The sequence below is a fragment of the Plasmodium fragile genome (genome assembly GCF_000956335.1).
Source record: "Plasmodium fragile strain nilgiri unplaced genomic scaffold supercont1.20, whole genome shotgun sequence".
In the NCBI taxonomy this organism is placed as follows: domain Eukaryota; phylum Apicomplexa; class Aconoidasida; order Haemosporida; family Plasmodiidae; genus Plasmodium; species Plasmodium fragile.
In genome coordinates, this window is record NW_012192600.1 from 23,426 (window position 1) to 46,038 (window position 22,613).

General features: G+C 37.7%; 5 protein-coding genes across 5 annotated transcripts; 1 reads left to right on the top strand and 4 right to left on the bottom strand.

The window, feature by feature from the left end:
* Positions 1 to 518: 518 nt before the first annotated feature.
* AK88_02104 (uncharacterized protein) lies at positions 519 to 3,500 on the bottom strand (the record flags this gene model as incomplete). Its single annotated transcript, XM_012479738.1, has 1 exon — positions 519 to 3,500. The coding sequence occupies one exon, from the start codon at positions 3,498 to 3,500 to the stop codon at positions 519 to 521; it is 2,982 nt and encodes a 993-aa protein (XP_012335161.1).
* Positions 3,501 to 4,158: 658 nt separating this feature from the next.
* On the bottom strand, positions 4,159 to 5,124 carry AK88_02105 (uncharacterized protein; the record flags this gene model as incomplete). The annotated part of the gene is made up of 1 exon (XM_012479739.1): positions 4,159 to 5,124. The coding sequence occupies one exon, from the start codon at positions 5,122 to 5,124 to the stop codon at positions 4,159 to 4,161; it is 966 nt and encodes a 321-aa protein (XP_012335162.1).
* Positions 5,125 to 7,310: 2,186 nt separating this feature from the next.
* AK88_02106 (uncharacterized protein) lies at positions 7,311 to 11,120 on the bottom strand (the record flags this gene model as incomplete). Its single annotated transcript, XM_012479740.1, has 9 exons — positions 7,311 to 8,138; positions 8,382 to 8,597; positions 8,762 to 9,034; positions 9,182 to 9,319; positions 9,510 to 9,711; positions 9,862 to 9,966; positions 10,159 to 10,340; positions 10,510 to 10,694; positions 10,862 to 11,120. 9 exons carry the CDS (start codon positions 11,118 to 11,120, stop codon positions 7,311 to 7,313), a joined length of 2,388 nt encoding a protein of 795 aa, XP_012335163.1.
* A 2,482-nt stretch (positions 11,121 to 13,602) lies between these two features.
* AK88_02107 (uncharacterized protein) lies at positions 13,603 to 18,768 on the top strand (the record flags this gene model as incomplete). The annotated part of the gene is made up of 9 exons (XM_012479741.1): positions 13,603 to 15,350; positions 15,571 to 15,675; positions 15,836 to 15,935; positions 16,231 to 16,341; positions 16,645 to 16,806; positions 17,041 to 17,448; positions 17,633 to 17,896; positions 18,009 to 18,412; positions 18,579 to 18,768. 9 exons carry the CDS (start codon positions 13,603 to 13,605, stop codon positions 18,766 to 18,768), a joined length of 3,492 nt encoding a protein of 1,163 aa, XP_012335164.1.
* Positions 18,769 to 19,786: 1,018 nt separating this feature from the next.
* Positions 19,787 to 21,966, bottom strand: AK88_02108 (uncharacterized protein; the record flags this gene model as incomplete). The annotated part of the gene is made up of 10 exons (XM_012479742.1): positions 19,787 to 19,839; positions 19,984 to 20,126; positions 20,235 to 20,308; positions 20,427 to 20,535; positions 20,719 to 20,806; positions 20,904 to 20,957; positions 21,106 to 21,152; positions 21,250 to 21,363; positions 21,717 to 21,837; positions 21,900 to 21,966. 10 exons carry the CDS (start codon positions 21,964 to 21,966, stop codon positions 19,787 to 19,789), a joined length of 870 nt encoding a protein of 289 aa, XP_012335165.1.
* Between the last annotated feature and the right edge of the window lie 647 nt (positions 21,967 to 22,613).

The following is a 22,613-nucleotide window of genomic DNA, read 5'->3' on the forward strand; positions in this document are numbered from 1 at the left end:
TGTGTCGCTTATGTAATCATTAGAGGATGCATACAAGAGGAAGAACACTTGGAGAACATTTCTTTTCTTTTCTTTTCTTTTTTTTTTTTTTTTTTTTTTACATATTTGTGTATATATGCGAATGTAAGAACGTGACGCCAATTTTATGCTATATTACACAAATGAGGGGAAAAAGGTAAAATCGCCTGATGGTTCACAAGAATAACTGATGAGAAGAGGGTGCCGTGAAATGATGCAAACTGGCACGGGTATAAGATGTAACAGGAAAAAATGGATTCTCTGAAGAGTATTTTCAGATGCACATGCTGCATGGGGTCAAATGCTACTGTGCGTATGACGCGGCAGAAGTTATTTTCCCAAGTGCGCAGAAAGCGAACAGTAAAATGTGCGCATAGAATAAGCGCAAGGTTATATATAATACTGTCATTGTTAATTTTGTGATAATGATATTTGTGCATGGAACGGGGGTCAATATATCTTCCACCTTGCGCTCAGGCACTGTTGGACGGGAGCACAATTTAATCGTATATATCATTCAAATAAAAAATTGGATTCGCCACCCTTTTCGTCTGTATGTATTGTTCCGATGTTGTGGAAACTCCTTCATCCTTTGGAATTTGAATGACCTTTTCTTTTCTAAAGAAAGAAACAGGTGTTTGTGTCTCAACTGTTTTTTTTGTATACAGTTTTTCATAGTCCAAAAATATTTTCACTTGTAATAGCTTTTTGTTTCTAACTGACTCTTCACTCTCTTGTGTGGACTTTCTTTCAATTTTGTATTGAATATCGAAAATGCTATCGTCGTAGATATCCAGAGTGATCTTATTATATTTGTTCAAGTCATGTAAGCAATTTTTTATTGTTCCTTCCAATTTGCTGCTGGTGAAAGTTTCCATGGCGGCAGCTATTTTGTGATACAATTTTTTGTTACACCTTAAAAGTTGCAGTATGGGGCTTTTTCTGAGGGTCGCAAAATGTGCATCATTGTGAGAAGCGTCCAGACCGCAAATATCGCCACTGCTTGAGTTGTGCTCTATTGAGGTGTATCCATCTTGCTGCGTTTTCCCAGGAGTGCCCCCCAATTCCATGCCAGCGTTAATCAGAAGAGCATCCAGGCCATCGTTAATGCATTTTAGGAACACACCCTTCGAGGGTTCCATGGTACCTGACTCATCGTTTTCCTCTTCATTTTTTTTCTCACTTTTGTGCTCATTTTTTCCTTCGCTCTCGCTTAAGGGATGCTTTCCCGCACAGGCCGGGGAAAATTGTGGAGATGAAACTTTGTCCCCTTCACCGGCTCGAAATAAATGGTCAAAAGTTTCCTCTTCCTTGGTCTGCACTACATCTTTGATTATGTCCTCTTCGCCGTTCTCCTTTTCATGGAAGTAAAAAAAATCCAAATCGTAATCATTCACATTTTTAAAGACGTCCAAAGGGAGGTTCCCATTTCCCTTTTGTCTATTTTTTTCTTCTGTACAAAATACATTTTCGATGCGTCCATTTTTTTCAACCCTTTTGGAGTAATGTATAAAATGCTTGTTGCAATAATTGTATATGATGCACTTATCATTTTTTACATTCAAAATGGGGAAGTATTTGTAAAAATGTTTTAATAATAAATGGAACATGTGAACCAATTTGATGAGTTCATAATTCCTTTTTACGCAACCTTTGTAGCATTTGCTCATCTGTATGAAGTTAAAATATAGGGAATGTACAGGATCGGCCATGGGCTTGGTGGTGCCCCCGCTACTACCTAGACTGGTGCGCAAATCGCTTTTCCCGTCCTTGCTGCACTCACCGATGACCCTGTTCTCATCATCACTGCCTTTTTTATTTATGTCATATATTTTAACAAATAAGGTAATCATTTTTTTAACATCATTTTGTATCCTTAGAATTTCTGACTTCATCCTTTTTCTTGTGTCTCTTATGTAGTGGTAAAATATGAAAAGGTAAACGTAACAGCTGAGGACGATTTCGTGGGTATATTTGTCGCAGCAGTTAGTGGGAGCCGGGTTGTATTGTTGTCTTCCACTCCAAGTTGACGTATCTTCCGCTTCCCTTTTGTTGTTCAGGTGGTTTGGGGCCTTTTCACCGATTGCGATATTCATCCGTTCACAGTTTTGATGTATATTTGGTGCAGCGCGTTCTGTGTCTACGTCTGATTTCAACCCGTTCCGGCAGTTTTGCATGATTTTTCTAAGCGAATTACCCTCGTTATATTCATTCGTTACGCTTTCACGCGGTTCGCTCTTTTCACTGCTGCGTTTGCTTCCCTTCAATGTTGTTTCACTGACGTCTACGTGCGGGGGTATCGCGGTCACATCGTTTCCCTCCTCCATTTGTTCTCCCCCTTGGAGTGAGAGTGACCCCTTTCCCCCCTTGATGCCCTCATTTAAGTATTTAAAATAGTTGTAGAGGGTCAAAAGCGTGACGTTGTATATTAAGTTAACGTATTTGTATATTTTCACAAAAAACGTTATGTACACGTATCGAAACATTCTAATATTTAGCGACTTCACGAACTTTGCGAAGCTACAAATTTGTCGCTTTTCCATGTGGGGCACCATGTTGACATATATGTTTTGAAGATTTTGGGGTGTATTCAAAAATATAAAGAATTCTACATTTCTGTAGTTCTTTTTGATGTACCTGTGCATGTAGAGGTATATAAAAATACCAAAGGATAAATTGAGAAAGAATCGTAGGTAATTTTTTTTTTTCCTTTTACCATTTTCGCATATGAATTGTCTAATTTGCTTCCTACTAAAAATTTTGCGGAATATTTTGGTAATACATATCATTCTGCTTTTCTTATTATGGAAGCGGCTGTACACTTCGCACAGTTCGTACAAGAACGACTTTCTAAATGCGCTGTTTTGAATTTCATCTGTGCCTCCTCTAGGGTTGGCTTCTGCATTGTTGTTGATGCTTCCCCCGTTTTCATCCTCACTAACGTCTTTTTTTTCCGACCTCCTTGTTCTGTTTTCCTTTCGGCCCGCTTTGGCAACTCGCACACTTGAATTGTTCGCCCTTTTGAAATTTTCTACAAAATTGCGCAGAATTACACAGTCGAAGGTATAGTCGGGTGCCACTTCATTTTTCATTTCCAAATTCCCCACCACTGTGTTGCTCCCCTCAGCTTCTTCAATTGGACAAAAACGCCGTTGTGACGTCTCCTCCTCCTTTTGAGCCAAACCAGAGGAACCATTTTTTACCTGGTGAACGCACTTAAAAAGTAGGGTAGAATCAATAATGATACTGTTGACATATTTTAAAAAATAGTATTCTGTTATTTTATAAAAATTGTGGAATATATCTGTAGAGTATGAAAAATTATTCACATGCTTGTAGTGGCTGTTTAGTAGGATCTGTTCATGTCGCTTAATTTTTTTGTTAAACTGTTTTATGATGTTCGATTTTTCAGCATGTCGTATTTGACTAGTTTCAAAATTGTAAATTAGGAAAGCTGATTCGACGTCAGGTGGGGTGTCCATTTTTTTTTTTTTTTTGTGTTATCGTCCCTGATGAGGAGGAAACTGATTCGATAAACTTGTGTACACATATGTGTCTGCGCTTGTTTAGCATGACAGTTCATCATTTATGGCGAGGTACAATCGCGGCCATATTTATGGTATACCGCGATGTCACTTTTTTGGAAGTTGGACAAGTTACACATTTTTTCCCCATCTCGCTGCTGCGATAGTGTTAACAGTCATCTTGACCTTTTAAGAGACGAAGGTTTTTTTCTCATTTAAGTCATTATCTGCGCATCTGGGGTAGATGTACGTCCATTTGTGCGTAGGTGCACAAACTCATTCGCGAATTACTGCATAAGGGACATATATGGGTCCACACGCACGGATCGCGCTAAAGGAAGAAATCGATCAAATGCTTCTTCCCTTACGATAAGCGAGTGATTTATAAATTCGTCGCAGCATTCGCACCTTACGCTCGTATATACGTGGGCATTCGTGCGCACACGGTGGGTAGTTTAGAAAAAAAAAAAAAAAAAAAAAAGAAAAATCACTTTTGTCTAACTTGAATTTGTGCACATTCTTTCCCTCTTAACATGTGCACCTTACACAGCGCCTCTCGTTCGGAACGGAAGCTGGCCCACATGTGACCTTGCGAAAATTTGAACGAAATAAAAATTCAGACCTTTATAAACACTTGGTTCCTTTTTATGTAAGTTAGGGAAATAAAAAAAAACCATAGCATGATTTGAAAATTCACAAACGGATCTTTGATGGACAAAGGAAAAACAGAAAAGTAAAAAATGACGGAGGAAATGAAAATCACAAATAAGTAAATGATGGCCCAAATGTAGTTGTAGGACAACTTCGTAACGGCGTAGTAGCAGGGCTTATTTATTTCCAACACATAGGTGATTTCTAAAATAGTGTATAGGATTAGACAAAGAAAGATTAGGGCACACACAATTTGGTTTAAATTGTACAGCCCCTTATTATAGAGGGACACGTTTTTGTAAATAGTATAACTTAGTAGCAATATTTGATAAGCATAATTTAAAAAAAAACAAAGCTTCTTCCTTCGTGTGGTAAATTCTATTTTCCATTTGAAATAATTTGAAATGTAGAAGGAGTCCGTGTACTTACTCATAAAAACGTTAAAGTTGATAATGGCCCAGTATAAGCTTATGAACGTATTTTCTGATAAAATATAATTTGCTAAATTTTCGATTTTGCATGTCCTGATTGTATATATATTAATTAAATTGTTGTTAAATAATCTAATACCATACAAGAAACTAAGGAAACATAAAAAATAAATCAGGTAGTAGCATAGGATCCACATAGTGTAATAACATACTCTGGAGTTGCTAATACTGTATAGGTACCTTATTTTTATCTTATTGTACTTCTTCTCTCTTTCACTTTCGTCGCTGCTTTCGTCCTTCTCATTGTTGCTAAATTCGTTCATATCCACATTTATGAAATCGTCATTTATGTCACTCGTTTCGCTCTTCTTGTTATTCAAATGGTTTATGTTTTCCTTGTAGTTCACATTTAGCAATAACATCAGGCTGTTCAAAACTGTTAGGACTGCCAGCAGCTCCCATTTTACCTGCCCTGAGCCAGAGCAGCTCGTGTAAAACATTAACCCTAAGGGGAAACGGGAAAAAAAAAAAAAAAAAGGGGGGGGTTATAAGATGAATATGAAGCTGCATCCGCAGGTGCGACGACTGCATAGCGCGGCAAGTGAACGTCCCTTCGCGCAAATAAACAGGCGTATATCCAGAAATGGAAACCGCACAGTGGACCCTCAGCGGAACGTCATTTTTCTTAAACATAAAACTAGACATGCAATGAACATGGAGGCCCCCTTTGCACAAGCAGAATGAGGTCTACAAAAACTGACAGAGCAAAAATTACGCAACCCATATATACAGGCACGCCAGATCGTATACCCCATGAGGTAGTACACACGACGACCCTTGCTCAGCTTATTTAACTAACAGTCATTCCTGTCAAAGGCGGTAAAAACGGTGTGAATACCGGTGAATATTACAAAAAAAAATATAGGCAAAATGGTAATCTTCAATTTATGCCTCTTAGCCATATGAGAGCTTTTATTTTCAAAAGGGAAGTGGTATATAGCTATCTGGAAGGCAACGTGCACGCGATGCGCTTGTGCGGAAATTAAACAGGCCTTATTTCATTGGCGAACAAGCGGGCATACGTCATCCGTCATACTTCATATGTTATACGTCATACATCATGCGTCATACATCATACTTCACATGTTATATATACATGCGTACAAATGTACTCATGGATATCGGCGAAAGTGAAAAAAAAGGGAAACGTTGACAAACAGTAAAATAAAGTAAAATAAAGTACAACGAAATATGACGAAAAAAAGAGAACGCGCAGAGAAAAATAACAAGGATAAATTCGAAATATTTTGTTTTACAGAAAAAAAAAAATAAAATAAAATAAATCACAAACCGTGAGGAATTTTTACTGAGGGCAAAATAAATCTGAATGGAATTTTAACTTTCTCTCTTACTGTTTTTTTTTTTTTTTTTTTTTTTTCTTTGCTAATAGTAAGCATTGAGAATTTTAAACAAAAATGACGACTCTGAGGCAAACATAGAAATGAAGAGAAGAAAAAATTTCACATGTGGTGTTTCGCGGTTACATAAATGTTTGCAAAAACATATTCATCAATTTTGTACATCACGAGGTATATAAATACACGCATATATACTTATGCGAGTGAATGAATTTTGTTGGTATCCCAGATGAACTTGTTTGTGCTACAGGTTTTATTTAGCCCCCCTGCAGTTACAGTCTCCCCAGTCGACGGGTTAAACAATTTTAACATGTAACATTTAAGGTCACATTGTTCAAATGGTTTAAAATGGCATAAATCACCCGCGTAAACGTAAATAATTTTTTTGCCCCTTTTATTTTGCGCTTCAAATGTAGTGCAAGTTTGTACCAGCCTAAGGGCATCCCTAAAGATGTACGTATGGATGGTATGTACATAAGCACATATACACGCGCGGTACAACTCGAAAATGGCGAATTGTGTTCTGCCGAACGTAGCAGCGGAAATGTGTCCCCAGGTCTGTACTCAATCTTGTTAAATATGCGAACTCAGCGGTTGCTATATGTATTGTTCTGAAATTAGTAGCAGTTCAGGGACACAACCCATAGATTTTTAACAACGCAGGGTTAGACAATGCTTGCCTCGTTTTCACCATTTTAAAGGCGTTTGTTGGGTATGGACGAGGGATGAGGAAAACGGGAAAATGTTTTAAACCGCCCGGAAACATCCCCATACTACAGGACAGGAATGCACCAAGAGGTAGTACAAATATATATTTCTACCAATATGCACACCGTGCCCGTATATGTAAAAAACGAAATCAGTCAACTGCGAACAGAATGGCCGCGCCGCAGGTATCCCTGTTTTACTTTTTGACAAATTGAAACTGAACCGGCGGGAGAGCACATACACTCGTGTGTTTCCTGCACATATATGTGTGTATACACATATGGACACTCGCACCAGGTTATATTTTACAAAAAAAGGAGCGGCCTTTTCTGTTTTGAAGGCTCACACGAAAAAGAGAAGCATCAAGATGGCTTATGGCTGATGGCTTCTATGACAGGAAAAAGAAACCACTAAAAATTAAAACATTATGAAAAGTGGTACATGCAAGCGGTGTAATGTGAGTGTGCGTGAACACGGAGGTTAAAATTATCCCCCTGCACAGTGGCCAGTTCTGCACACGTTTATAAGAACAAAAAAAAACGTGGCATGCAGGAACCGCGTCAGGTACATTTCTGCAACTGGTAAATGTCTAAATTGGGATGATAAAACTTTTTCCACGAATCTGGAATATTACTTATCAATTCGTTTAAGTATTTTTTTTTTTTTGAATGGTTTTTTTCAATTTGTTTCCACTTGGAATAATTGCGTTTAACCTTGTCCATCATAAATTGTGTGATGGATGTTCTGTCCAGACTTTTCAGAGAAATGATTAAAGGGAAAACTAATTCTTTTAAGAAGGTTCTTTGTATTTTTATAAAATTATCATGCGAATTTCGATCAAAGAGAGGATTAATTTGATATCCTTTTTCCAGCTGTTCATCTCCTTCGTAGTAGAATTCATTTACTAATCTTTTGACCCACAAATAATGTTCACTCCAGTCAACACAATTGTGGGACAAATCAGCAGCCTTTATAATCATCTTCAAACATAGGATAATATTCTTTTCTATGTATGATCTAATTTTAATGGACTTAATACGAAATTGAGCCAAGATTTTTATATGCTTACTCATATCCGTTGCGAGGATTACTTGTATAATTTCTTGCCTCAAGTTGAACACAGTTTTGGCACTTTCATTTTTGAAAATGTTATTTTTTTCCTTAAACAGAATGTGAAATAAATAGGAGCAGTGGTAATTCTCCAAAATGGACTTATCGTTATATATTACACTTAAAAAATTGCTCGAATTTTTCAGAAAGATATTTGTTCTCCCAAAGTGGCCAATGTCGTGCCCTAAGGCGGCCAACAGAAAGGCAGCCATTTCGTTATCTCCCAGAATATTTGCTGTGTCTAGGTTGTTCACAAGGATATTGCAGTGTTCTGTTACCTGAGGCGGGGCGTGAGAAAAGGGGAAGAATCGCCAAGAGAAGCGTTGAAAGGACAAAATAAGCAAACAGAGAGGGGAGGAGAGGAGTAAGGGTGTACCACCCCATAATTTTCTGCTGCTTAGGAGAAGCATGGACAAGTAAGGGTAGAGAAGTAAACATAGAAGCCCATCACACCAATGAAACGAAACAGTGATCATCACCCCATTGTGAAAGAACCCTCTTGAGAAAGGCTCGTATCATACCATGGCCGCATGAATACAGTTATGATAAGGAACGTTGTTATATCCCTCTTTCATCTCAGAAAGCAGCGAATGTAGGGTTTCATTTGGCACATTATGATTCGCAGTGTAGCATTTGGTTAATAAATTCATCCCCAATTGGGTAAATATGTCAGCATTCGGTGTGTCTGTGTTCAAAAATTTGGTGTTACATATTGTCGCAGCTACGTCTCCTGAACGCTGCAAGGGCAGGAAAAAAAAAAAAAATGTTTTCACTCAATGCGTTATTTTGTGGGTGAATATATTTAGGTGGAAGGATAAGCACTGGCATGGATTGGAAGCAATTATGGTAGGGTGTCCACTCATATATGATTCGTTGAATAAGCACATACAATTGCACGTACCACGTTTATGTCAAAATGGCCTTGGTGCACTTTAATCTCTTGCTTTTTTAACGACTTTATGGATAGCAAATCCAGGTCCTGTTTTTTCCCCACATCGGACATCGATTCTACCAAGGATTCTGTTTCAGACTCTTCCTTCGCTTCTTCCAAACCTTCGTAAACCCCATCTTCCGTGTGCTGTTCATTTTCCTGCTGCTTCGGTTCACACTTACCACCCGATCTCTGTTTATTTTTTTTTATGTCCATCATGTAGCCATAGATGTGGTTGTAATTCTGGAAGAAGGCAAATGGTGAGGCCATGTGCCAAGCGGTTGCACCAGGTTAGCAATACAGTAGATATGTGCACATGTGCACACGCGCTTATGTAAATATGCATAAGTGTGTACACACACGTGAGGACATCCTGATCACCCCTCTAACCTTTTTGTTTATCGTCCTCAAATCTGGCGAAAATAAGTTGTCCTCCTTGAGAATATTTAAAATTTTTTTTAAGTTGTTCACGATGGCATAATATTTTTCTTTCGAGGGTGTATTTGTATCGTAGTTATTTCCGATGGACTGAAAAAGAGGGCAAAAAAGTGGGACTCCTAGTAAGCTTCTTTTTTTTTTTTTTTTTTTCTTGTCTTTCCTATATCACATGATGGGCAATATTATTTCCGTTTGTCCTTTATATGCATTCATGCATGCCTATTTCGTTTTAGACGTAAAGAATAAAGCAGGAAAAATATATTATAGAGAGAGCGCCTACCTCGTTTATTATGTCATAGATTTCCTCGATGTTGGTCACTGACGATCTATCTTTCTCCTCCTTCAAGTTTATTTTTAGTTTAATAATCTGTTTCGTCTGCTTGTTCCAATTATTAAATGCAAGTCTTCTTTGAATTTCAATGATGTATCGTATCAAGAATATGAAAATGCTTCCTACCAGCGATGAGGCTATCATGAAAATGCTACAGTGGAAAAAAAAAAAAAGGAAAAAAAGAACATGAAATGGCCATCACTCTGACTAGTCCAGAACATACACGAGAATCTGCCCGTACATACATACATGTCCCTATGTACTAGACGTACTCGTTTTTATGTTTGCACTTTTTCATTACTTGTCTGTGAGGACATAATTCTTCATCGTTATGATGTAGTAGACGGAATAAATCGCCACCTTCATCATGAAGAACAGGACGTCAAAAACGAAGGAGTAGCAGATCCTATTTTAATAAGTATGTGCGGATAGGTATGTATGTTTGTATGTATTATGTATCTATCTGTATTTAGGGGCGCGTCCACATGCGCATGTGTAGAGCTTTTCATATATATAGAAAAATTGCGCTCCTCGTGTGAGGCAAGTTCTTATGTAAAAGTGACTTTTCCTGGTCATTTCTTCCTTTTTTTTTTTTTACCTGCATGGTATTATCGTTATCAAATACAAGACTGGCAGGTATGCGTAGAAGCACAGGACGATGTTGATTTTGTTGTGGGTATAGGTTGCGTACAGGAAGTTGTTCACATTTACAACCGTCGGCAAGTGGTCCTTGACGTCGTTGAATAGAATGAATAGCCACGAACACCACAGGATGAATACCTGATACAGAAAACAGGAAATGAAATGGAATCAGTTCTACATATACGTGCGATGTGCGTTACGTGATGTATGGAGCAGTATGTATAGCATGGGTCTTTATTGATAAATGTACGTCACTCTTAACAGTTGCATGTTCCTCTCTTTCATTAGGCGGTCAGTGTGCTGCCACTATGTCGCCCCCTTTGACGCCCTTTTCCTTCGTTACAGAAATGGTGTAAGAAATAAAAAGCTTCGTCCTCATGGTTTTAAACCTCTCCACGTAATGTGTGTAGTGCAGCATTAGGGTCAGCACCACGTTGACTGCGGCGAACATGTGTAAACATACGAATGTCCATTTTAGTATAGAAAATAAATCTGCAAGTTGTTAGAAGGGAAGAAAAAAAAAAAAAAAATTATTATAAGGATCATATGACATATACTATGAAGAGGTATGCTTATTTGTGCAAAAGCAGCACAGATCCATTGGAGGCCTCTACTGTTTCTCTAAACCAGGTTTACTTAAAAGGGTCAACTAAACGTACCATTAATCTTCCCAACGACTAAACAAATGGAGTACATAAGCAAGAGAGAGCTCAAATGCGAAATCAGAGAAACGAATTTCTTCTTTTGTATATTATCACATAGTTTTACAATGTACGCCAACTCTTCATCTTTATTCTTAAATTTAAGGGGCCAAAGAATAATGACCTTTTCTTTTTCACTACTTGGAAAAGAAAAAAGAGAAAAGGCCTTTTTAATTGTTTCATTCCTGTTATACCTTTCTTTACTATCGTCTATCATTTTTTTTTCTTTCTTTCTTTCTTCTTGTTTTTAAAATTATTTCATAAAAGTAAATTACACAACGAAAAAGTTAAAAAAACAATGCCGGCAAATAAGCAAAATTTTAGACACCCTTTATTGTAGGTAGGAACAACCAAAATTGTGGAAAAATGTAAATGCAAAATTAACGTAAGCAACTGTTTAGTATGGGAAAAAAATTTATGCCCCCAAAGGTCCTCCAACGACATAGTGGAAAAAAGACATAATGAGTATAGTAGGGAAAAAAAAAAAAAAATTACAAAAGAAATAGGGAACAAAATGGCAAGCAAAAATAAATAGGCACACTGTACATGTGTGTATACACGATTGTTGTGTAGTTTCGTTCACATAAAAATGAGGAGCAAGCACGAAAAAGGGTTTTAGTATTTTAGTTCATAATTGGCATGCCTCAATTATATATTGTCCTATTTTGCGCACAAGTAGGCATTCATTTTTACAATTGGCTCCAAAAAAAAACTCTCTTAAAATGCAATTAATGTTATTTACATATTTGTACAAAAGCAAACAAAAGCAGGCGCAAGTACCACACCAGCATTTTGCCAGTCGCGCACGCGTGTGTGTTGTATATGGTTATAGGGTTATATGACGCAAAGTGACAGGACATATTTGCGGGGGTATTTCCTCAAAAAAGTGCACAACCCCAAAATTCGTCTATGCACGGGCAAAAAAGTATACGCATATATATGGTTCTTGCAACTGCCGTCTAGTAGATAAAACGCGCAAATGTTTAAGCTCATGTTTAGACCGTTGCAAAAGAACAACTGTGATGTCAAGAGCTCGACCAAAAAAAAAAAAAAATATATATATGTATATGTATATGTATATGCCATCCTGTTGTGTGTAAGAATATAAGCGGGAATGTAGAAAATAAACAATTTTATTATGTTATACCACGGTGTGATATTGCCCCCCTTTAATTACGAGCGTGTGCACAATTCTTTGCTAATCGAGTGGCCAGATGGCATTACTAGGGACGTATTTATTCCTAAACCCTAAACGTATTCTAAAAATGTATTAATGTTGCAGAGACACCATACCATTGGAACAGTCACCTGTTTAGGATGAAAAAAAAAAAATAAAAAGGGTACGCGTAGCATGCTGCTTATCCTTTGTCACTCCCTCGTCACTGAATGATGCTGCTTGCTGTTGGTCTACGCTGCGCCCTATTTTTATCCTTTCCTGCAGCTTTCTCCTTTAGCGCAGGATCATGCAGAATTGCCTTACATCATGGCGACCACGTTGATCGTGTTGAACATACGCGTGGACGCAGCGAAGGGAAGAGAGACGAAGGAGGTGCATTTGAAAGATGCGATTAATTTTTACATATGTTCGAGCGTCCAAAGTGCGAAAGGGTAATTTGACCTTTAGTTCTGTTTCTTATCACCAAATTGTGCCACGGAAAAAAACAAAAAGGAAGAAGAACAAGAGATACATACGAACATTTACTTTACACCTCGACAAAGGACAAAATTTTAAAAAATAAAGTTACATTACGTAGCAGCCCATATTTCATGAAAACTGAATAGAATACATCATGACACAGAAGCACATTTGGAAAATTCGATCTTCTGTTCATACCTTTAAAAATAAGTTTGCATACTTTTTCTGTCCTCAACGAAATGTACAGCTTTGCATTAATTTGTCCATTTTGGGTGTTTCCGTTTAATCTAAAAGGAGACATAAGGTTCATTCCATTTGTTCAAAGTACGGCGTAAAAAAAAAAAAAATAAATAATAAATAATTAAATAAGAACAAAACATAAATAAATATAAAGTACTATTTCTTGGCAAATTTCAGAACAATTTTTTCCCATCTCTTTTATGCACTTGTAACATGTACGTATTTTGCTCAAAAAAATTATTTATCTTCCTTGCACATCATATTAACATAAGTTTTTTTATTTGTACATTTTTCAGTTTTAATTTTAATTTTAATTTTTTTTCTCTTTTAGTCCTGGCTTTAAGAAGGTGTGTGTATGCCCCCGGGTGGAGAACTCTTTTGCTCAGTTACACACAATCGTACATTTTACCGTTACTAGGAAATGTGCGCCACCGGAAATAGTACCAATAGTACGTGTATCTGCGTTCCCAGGTGTGACAAATAAAAGAAAGGAGGCACACAAAATGAAATTGTGCGAATTGCACAAGGATAAAAATATTATTCAATGTTTGATTACCAGCTTCCTGAACAGATAGCACAATTTGAACCCAAAGGGGAGCAGACTGCTCGCTCTCATAGTAGTAACCCGATTGGGAGATCCCGCTACGAAACTATACAAAGATATAATCTTCTGAAAGGAGAAAAAACGAATGTTACGTGTGCACTGTATCAGAACGGACACGCGCACACTTGCATATATGTGCTTACACGTAATATGCATGCATAAAATCGGAAACGAAGACTATGCTATGCGGCTATAGCCTAGAATAATGAAGTGACTGAAATGGAAAATCCAGACAAGTCTGAAGAAGAGGGTAAAAATATCACGCACCGTGATAATGACAGGAATAAGAAGGATAACACCAATACATTTATAAATGACATTTCCACGAATGAAAAGAAAAGTGGCTCCCCCAATGTGAGTAAGAACAAAGTAATAATTAGTAGGAAGAGTTTTTTTACAAATGTGCTTACATCTACGAAGGGTGGAAAAGGCGATGTGAATGCGGAATTTGTGGACAGCGTTAGAAAAAAAAAGAGCGTATTGAAAGACTTGGGAAGGAATGACAGCCTATGTAAGGGTAAAATAACAAAGAAAAACAGCAACTTGAAGAATCTGGACCACTTTGAAAATTCGAACAATTTGGAATGGCCAGATACCCCTGATGACGTCGAGTTGAAGGAATCTTCAATAGAAAAGAAGGCCAATGACAGACATGGCAATAGGCTAAGCGATGTGGACGACATATCAGAAACGAATAGCTCGATAAATGCGTACACGGATAAGGCGACGGAAAATAACAACCAAAATGATCTGAGCAATGAAAATTGCTCAATCAACTGGTCCACCAGCAATTTGAACACAGACAAGAACTCTGACTTTTCAAATGTGGAAGTGAAAATCCTAAGTGCTAAAGAAGAAGATGACACCAAAATGGTAGAGGACAATTTTCATAACACTTCCTGTAAAAAAAAAAAAAGTGGAGCTAATAAATATGGAAAATCTCTAAGCAATATGCACGATAAAAAATTAAAAGAAATAAATATAAATGAAAATGTAGGGAAAGAAAAAAAGGGTAACTTTTTCTCCAATGCGATGAGGTCTGCAAGTCTACTAAAATGTGTTGTAGATGACAATGTAGCTAACGTAAAAATGTCCAAAAACCAAGAAAATAAAACATTCATGATGTATGGAATTAAGAGAGAAAGTACTTATGATAATAGTTCGAAAAGGATTAGCATACTTAAGAACTATGGTAATGTGAACGGAAACACGAACACAACTACCCATTCGAATGGTTTTCTTTACACACCGAGTAAATCCTGTGGACATATTAAACTATCCAATGGAAATATAAAAATGAAAAATGACAAAAATAATTTAAATGATAAGAAAAATATGAGGAGCGCTTTAGAAAACTTCTTTTGTGAAATATGGCAAAGAAATATGACCATAAAAAAAGAGTTTTGTACTTCAAGTAGTAAAAATGGATTGAGTCCTTTTAGAAGTAACTTCACCGATAATTATCTAAATCAGTCTAATGATAATGAGCTGATGACACAGATACCATTAAAATTTAAAGACGAAACTATAGAAACATTATATGTGCTAAATTTAAATAACTGGATTTCCTCACGCATGATCATAATTGGAATGATTATGTTAGTTTTGTGCTTTTTCATATGGCTACTTTTTTCATGGTCCTTCAAATCAAGTGCTTGGGAAAAGGACAGCTATATTGTCATGCTATTTCATTTGCTGATGATTGTAAATACCATCATTTTGCTATTATTTATAATTGTTGGTGTAACCGAATTGAGCAAATACGCAGAAGTCATATCTTATGTCCTTTTTGGCATTATGGTGGGAATATGGGGTTTATGGAACATAACGACGAGTCTAACTTTAAATGATAACCTGGCTTCGAAAGTGATACCTTCCTTATCTTCTGCAGTTGAAACGATATATGCCTTGACCAACATTTTTGGCTTGCTTCCGCTTGTCATTATGGATGTATTTTTCCCCTCCAGGTTACCAAGAATTGTTCGCATGGCGCAGTTGTGTCTGCTCCAATGAAATATTACATGTGTGCACGGGGAGGTGCACGTAGAGGAGGACAGTGTGCGAGCCAGGATGGGAAAACCGACACGATGATTGATTAATACGTATTTGAATATATTATGAATGCAATATTTTATTATATTATATTATATTTTTTCTTTTTTTTTAACATTTTTAACCCCCCTTCAGGACGAAATACAACTGGTTCATGCACCTGCTATTCATCGTTCTAAATTCCACTAGCATAATATTGGTTGGAGCGAGGAACCCTGAATTTGTGCCTTGCGTCTTTGTGTAATCCGAAAGAAGCGAAAAGATGAAGTTTGGCCATATTTAGGCTATCACTTTGGAAGAAGAGACAGTGCAAACCCAGTTCACTATTTACATGACGATTATATTTTCATTTCAATTAGCATTTTTCTCCTCCATCATCTTTTTTGTCCACTTCTTTTAGGGTCTTCCGCGTTATCGCGTACACAACACTGTGCTTGTTTCTGTACATAGGGTGCTACACGTCGGAGCTGCAAATGCGTTACGTGTTCTACAACTTATTGGTAAAATGAGGCGAGCGATACGTTTGAAATTTGTTAGGAGGACAATGCTTAAGCGCATTTTTATCCCTTCCTAATTTGCTCGAAACATGTGCAACAGATATTTGCTATGGGCATATCGCGTCGATACATGTGCCACAATTTTTTCGCATTTGTTCATTTCGTGTGGAGCGGAACGAGAACCTTCTCCGTAGGATTCGTGCATGTACATATTTGCGCATCGATTTGTGAGTGTTCCGGGTGCTCTATTCATTTCCCCTCACGCGGTCCCCCTTTTTGGACGCTCCTAAATGTGCAGATAACCGGCTACAAACTGGACAAAGTAGAATCAGCTATGAACAAGAACAACAGCAGGAATACTAAAAAATTTTCAACCGCTATGGAAGATTTGGTTTTGATGATAAAGGAGGTAATATACAGCACGTGTAACGCTTCACCGTAGCAGACGCTTCACCGTAGCAGACGCTTCACTGTCCGTTTATGCAAAAACAAGTGTTGTCAAATCGGTCTCCTGTCTTTATGATTTGTTTTGCGAAATGAAGTGGTTTTATCTAAATATGGTATTTTGCTGGGTTGATTATCTTTGCAAAGCGTCGATGGTGTGCTGCATATATTAGTGCCTTCATCCAAACCAGTTGTAGAACTGATGGAATGGTAAAATAATATTTCTTTTTTTATTTACACATTTTTTTTTTTTTTTTCCCCACTTCAGTGCACGAAAGTCATCCTAGAGTTGGAGAATGAAACTGAAATAAATTTCAATGTGCATAGCAAGACCTCGTACTGCACAAATATCCTGGAGCAATGCTTGTCTACTTTGACCAAAACGGATAACTTGTACAACGTGGACTACGACATTTTCGATAAGCTGGAGGTAGGATATTTGCACTCGTGTGTTGTAGGCGTCACATTAATGTGCGTACAAATGGGCCCATGTGATTGTGGCTATATAAGGACATAATGGTATCACCCCTCCTTTTGTGACATGACATCGTGGGGACTCCGTTCACGCTTTCAAAACGTATGCTCCCCTCATGGCCCGTTCGTTGGAGAATTTACGTATGTTGACGAATTTTCACACCTGTCTCTGTCCCTTCCCACCTTTTAGAATAAAAAGTTTATTGAAGCATACGTGAGCAAAAGCAAGAGCAACTTCTTCGGGGACCAGGATGAAGGCGTGGACTTCAAACTGAACAAGTCCTTTTCCACCAACGATTTTATATGCATTGATAAAGTAGATATAGACAAGAAGGAGATAAAAAGGTTTCTAAAAGAAACAGACATCCCTCATGTCACCAATATGATTCAACTGATTGATAACAAATCGCTTTCCGAGTGGGATTTCAACTGTTTGAATTATTTTGAAAATTCCAAGTACCCCTTTTTTGACATCAATCTGTCCTTGATGTTCACCATCGAGCATGACATTCCGATGAACTCGATCATAAACTTTTTGTCATTCGTGGAGAAGCAGTACAACAACGTACCTTACCACAACACCATGCACGCGACCATGGTAGGCACCGACACCCGCAAGCATTACGGCAATGAAAAAAAAAAAAAAAGGCGAAAAACTATCAATGCGAAAAATTAAAAAGCGCTTTAAGCGTCGTGCACCCCTCGCTCACATTTAGTCACCCTGCTACATTCGACTTGGTTCAATTTTTAATTTATTTTATTCCGCAACGGAAACTTCTCAGGTGACGCAGAAATTTTTCTGTTTAAGCAAAAAGTTGGGAATTTATGACCACATGGAGTACAAGATAAGGCTGGTGATGTTCATCTCCGGCATCTGTCATGACGTGGGCCATCCTGGCTACAACAACTTATTCTTCGTGAATAGTCTCCATCCCTTGAGTATTATTTATAATGACATTAGTGTGTTGGAAAATTACCACGCGTCTATAACATTCAAGATTCTGCAGCTAAACCAGTGCAACCTTTTAAAGTCGTTCTCGGAAAAGGTAAAGTCGAGGTGGACGGGGCGGCCTGTTCGGCCTTTGAAGTAGTGAACAGTTCATATGAGTGTGTGTGCAGTGACATAGCTGTGTATATTTTCCCTTTCACCCTCGCCAGGACTTCCGACTCATACGGTCTTACATCATCGAGCTCATTTTGAGCACCGACATGAAGTATCACTTTGAAATCATTTCCAAATTTCGCATAAGACGAGAAAATGAAGATTTCGATTACGTAAAGAACAACGACGATTTGTTGGTGCTAACAAAAATGATTATAAAAAGTGCAGACATATCGCATGGATCTGTCAAGTGGAACGAACATTATAAGTGGTGCCAACGAGTGTTGTGTGAGTTCTATTCCCAGGGCGATGAAGAATTAAAAAATAAAATGCCCCTATCTCCGTTATGTGACAGAACAAAGCACAATGAAGTTTGTCAATCTCAAATTACCTTTCTGAGATTTGTCGTCATGCCTCTGTTCGAGGAATTGACCTACATAGATGACATCAAATTTGTGAAGTAATTATAATTGAGGGAGAGAGAGACCTGTTTCCCTTTGGGGGGGAAGATCCCTTCGTCTTCACCGTTATGGGTTCTCATGCATGTGCGTGCGTATATGGCCATCTGTATGCATCTGTATATATAAATGTCACCCGCTTGGATATGCTGGCTTCGCCTCTCTCAGGAACTTCTGTCTCAAGAGACTACACAGCAACTGTCTCATGTGGGAAAAACTTATGAAGGAAGAAAAAGAAATCAAGGTTTACGACCCAACATCCGTGAAGAGAAAGGAAAAAAACAAAAAAAAACTTGACAAAAGGAAGAAGAGTTACATCGATTTAACGTTATTTTTTATAACAAATATTTCCGAATGACGCGAGGGGGATCTCCCTGCACAATTTAAGAACTGCTTCTTTCTAATTTTAGATGAAAATATGCTTGCACCAACTGTTAGTAGCGCGGAAAAGTCCACCTCATCATTTTTTGACAGCAATTTTCAAGACAGAATTATCCACTTTATCCATCTCATATTTTCCTTCACATAGCACTCATGCAAATCGCCTTTAATTATTAAACATATTCCTTTTAATTCATCTTATAAGTCAGGATAATTTTATTTTGTGCCTTTTTTGCACTCTTTTGTTTTTCCCCTGGACATCAGAGTGTAATCCTTTCATTTAACCCGTGCAGATTTTTCTGAAACGTATTCATGGAGCCTTTTTTTTTTTTTTTTTTCCCTTTTTGGCTTTAATATTTCTTTAATATAATTTTTAAAAGACAACACATGACACTACGCCAAGTGCGCATGTCACTGGTCTGTCATTTGTTGTTTTTCTTTTCGCCATTTCCGTCATCCTTGTCGCCATAATTATATTGTTTTAGTTTTTCAAAATTGTTTACTTTAAAATTAACATTTATTTTTTAAATGTAACTCCAGTTTCTTTTAAATGCTTTCGAAAAATTGAACGTATTTAGAAATTGTTGCGATTAAGAAGGCAACAAAAATATATCATTCATTTTTGCAACAACTCCTTTGTGTACTTGTCATCCACAGAAGGTAGATAAACATGTAATGCAAAAGTCCACAAAGAATTAGCAGCATAAACAGAAAAAACTAAAAAAAACATCATATAGAGGAACGAAAAAAAAAAAAAAGAAAGAACATTTTTTTCGCCCCTTAAGACAGTTACACATTTACACCGGCGCTATTTTTACAGTTTCTGTCCATTCCACTTGCCTGAAAAGTTAAAATTAATGGAGGGAAGAGGGGGGGTGGAAAAATGAATAATTGTGAATTTCCATGTGTTCAAGTTTTCGTAGCAAATGAGAGAGGTCTCGACCGATTTGGTGAATTTTGTCAATTGGTCCAATTAGGCCAATTTGTAAACATGCTTACTTCTTGCAAACGGGCGTGAGGAGAAACTTCTTCAAGTTTTGGAATTTGCCTGGGTGGCAGAATTAAGCGCGAAACGAAGTGTGTATGTGGCAATGGGGTGGTTAAGGTCCAGAAGTATATTTACACATGCGCGAGGACCTGTTCATACACACCTACACATACGTGTAAGTATCTGTCTGCATGTGTTTCTTACCTTCATCGAACGGGTTTTCCTCCTCGTATAAACCCTGAATGTCCTCATACGTCGTTCTATTACAGAGTATCATCTTTAAATGGTAAAAAAATAAATTAATTAGCAGCAGGGACGACGAGATGGTGTAAATAATATACAGCGCACTGCAGGGAGAAAGGGGGGGAAATGTGTTCCAATGGAGTTGTTCCTCACTATATGTTTTTTTTTGTTGTTGTTGTTTGCTCGATGCTTTTTATTTTTCTTTAACTTACACATGCGGATATTCAAAGGTTATGTAAAAAATAGACCCTAAGTTTATGTTATGGTATTCCTTCATGCACAGAGACTGCAAAAGAGGGGGAAATGATTAAATAGGCGTGGGAAGGGGTGACTAAATAATTACTGCTCTGCGGCAGGGAGGTCTCCCGTGTGCATACATCCACACACGCCTGTCCGTCCATTACAATAAAAATTCCAATAAAGGTAAAGCATATTATTGTTGAAAGGATTGACAAATTCAAAATAAAAAAAATAAATCTCCTGTAGTTTCGTGCCCCAATACAGTTCCCCAACCTGAGGGATGCATCGAAAAGGTGAAGAAAAAAGGAGAAAAATGAGGAGAAATAAATAATGGTGAGGACATATAACAAAAAGTGAAAAGAAACAAGACGCGCTCGTATAACGTGCGAATTGCGCACATCCCCCAATGCAATATGTATGCACATTTGAGACTCCACTTTCGTCTTTGCTTATTACCATACGCAGTGGTGATCAAATTTGGTGACACAGTTATTGCACGTGTAGCAGTGCTTGCTCCTGGGCTCTTTAAAATGGTTGCAGTGAACTGCAGGGGGCGCGGATAGAAAAACGGGAGGAAACGATGGGGGGGCAGACAAATGGATAGACAATCGAATGAACGAATAAAGAAAGTGAAAACCTACCACACCAGTAGTTCTTTACAATGGTTCCATTTATCTTTACAGTTGTGAAAGCAGCTAAACGGAAAGGGGTGTAAAAAATGCGAGGTAAACGAGTTTATGCGTAGAGATGGAGAATACAAACCATCTATATGAAAGTCCACAAAAACATGAGGCCACTCATAAATGAACAAGATTTTCGTTGAGCGCACTACACTCTGCTTACTTCTTCCCTTGGGCAAAGCTAAATCGACATAACTCTTTTTTGGAATTCTGCAACGGGTTAGAAAAAAAAAAAACAAAAAAACATTATAATATATTATTCGCATGTAATAATTTTACTTTGTAGTGGACTCATGCTCCTTCTCACATTCCAGGGTCACAAAATGCCGTCGTCGTTAGGAAATATAAAACTAAAATGAAGAAGGCCGTTATTGAAAGTATCGCAAGGCTTAACAATAGGAAGGTGTCTACGTGCGAATAGCTGTAATTCGGGTGGGAACAAATTACATGTGAAAATATATGTAAGCGTTGCGGCGCTATTGTAAAAGTTGTTAAAGGAGTAACAGGGAAAATAGATGTAGCTAGCTTTCCCTTCTGCTCCCTTTTTTGGAAGTATTTTTTCGTGTGCCCATATGTTGAAGTGTACACATATATGCAAAAAGTCATAATCAAGCACACATAAGGAAGCACGTGTGCATCTACGTTTTGTTCTTCTCCGCAAAATTCATTCGTATGTATTGCGTTATGCACAGGTGTGTTCCCTACTAAAAGGTGAACATGGTCCTCTCACAACGCTGTGCATATGTGCAGTAAAAATGGTAACGAAAGACTTACACAATTATGTAGATCGGGAGAACCGTTATAACTATGATCGTGTAGGTAAAAATGAGGTGAAGGATATTTGGCCCTGTTATTACTTTTCCATCACACAGAAAAATGTTGTTGCTTTCGTAAACTAGGGGGATCAAAAGTGGGAAAAAAGGGGGAGGACATGTGCGAAAGTATGCAAGTGTATACTCACGTATACATCGTTCTTATGATAACATATGTATAGGATTCTAGTATATATAAGGAGGACATTCATTAGGCATGTGTGGATCTCTATTTTTGCCCTTTTCTATAGATGTGCCGAACCCTTATATAACGGTAACAGGAAAGGAGCCCTGGCCCCTTTTGCTTGAAACATTTACGTGAAAATGTTTTTTTAAAAATATATAAAAAGAGAGGGGTGGTCTTATTTCTGTAGTGTAGATAATGTGAGTTATTCTTCATCTATGCAACATCTCATCTAATAAGGGATTCCTAAAGCGGGAGGCAAAATGACGGAATGATGGCGAAAGGAATGGCAACAAAAAAATATATATGTTCCAAAATATGGAGGCGAAATATATTCCCCGAAGTGGCACAAAACAGGTTCGGTCGCAGCACCGCCGTTGTTAAAGCACAAACGCGATTCCACAGAACGTGCATATATGTATGTGATGCGGGGCTGGGTGAGTGCTTTTCGCGAATGCAACGCTTACAACTTTTTAAAAAAATGCAAGCACCGTTTGTACTCCATTATTGAGCACTCGCGACGGTGATATATATATATATATATACATACGTAAAATACATGCGGAGGCACGGGCGCCCGCCAATGGAAGGGTTCATAAAAAATAAATTAAAATGCTGATGCACAGATGCGAGCGGTTGTAAGCATATGCGCATAAACGTAAGGTATAAATAAAT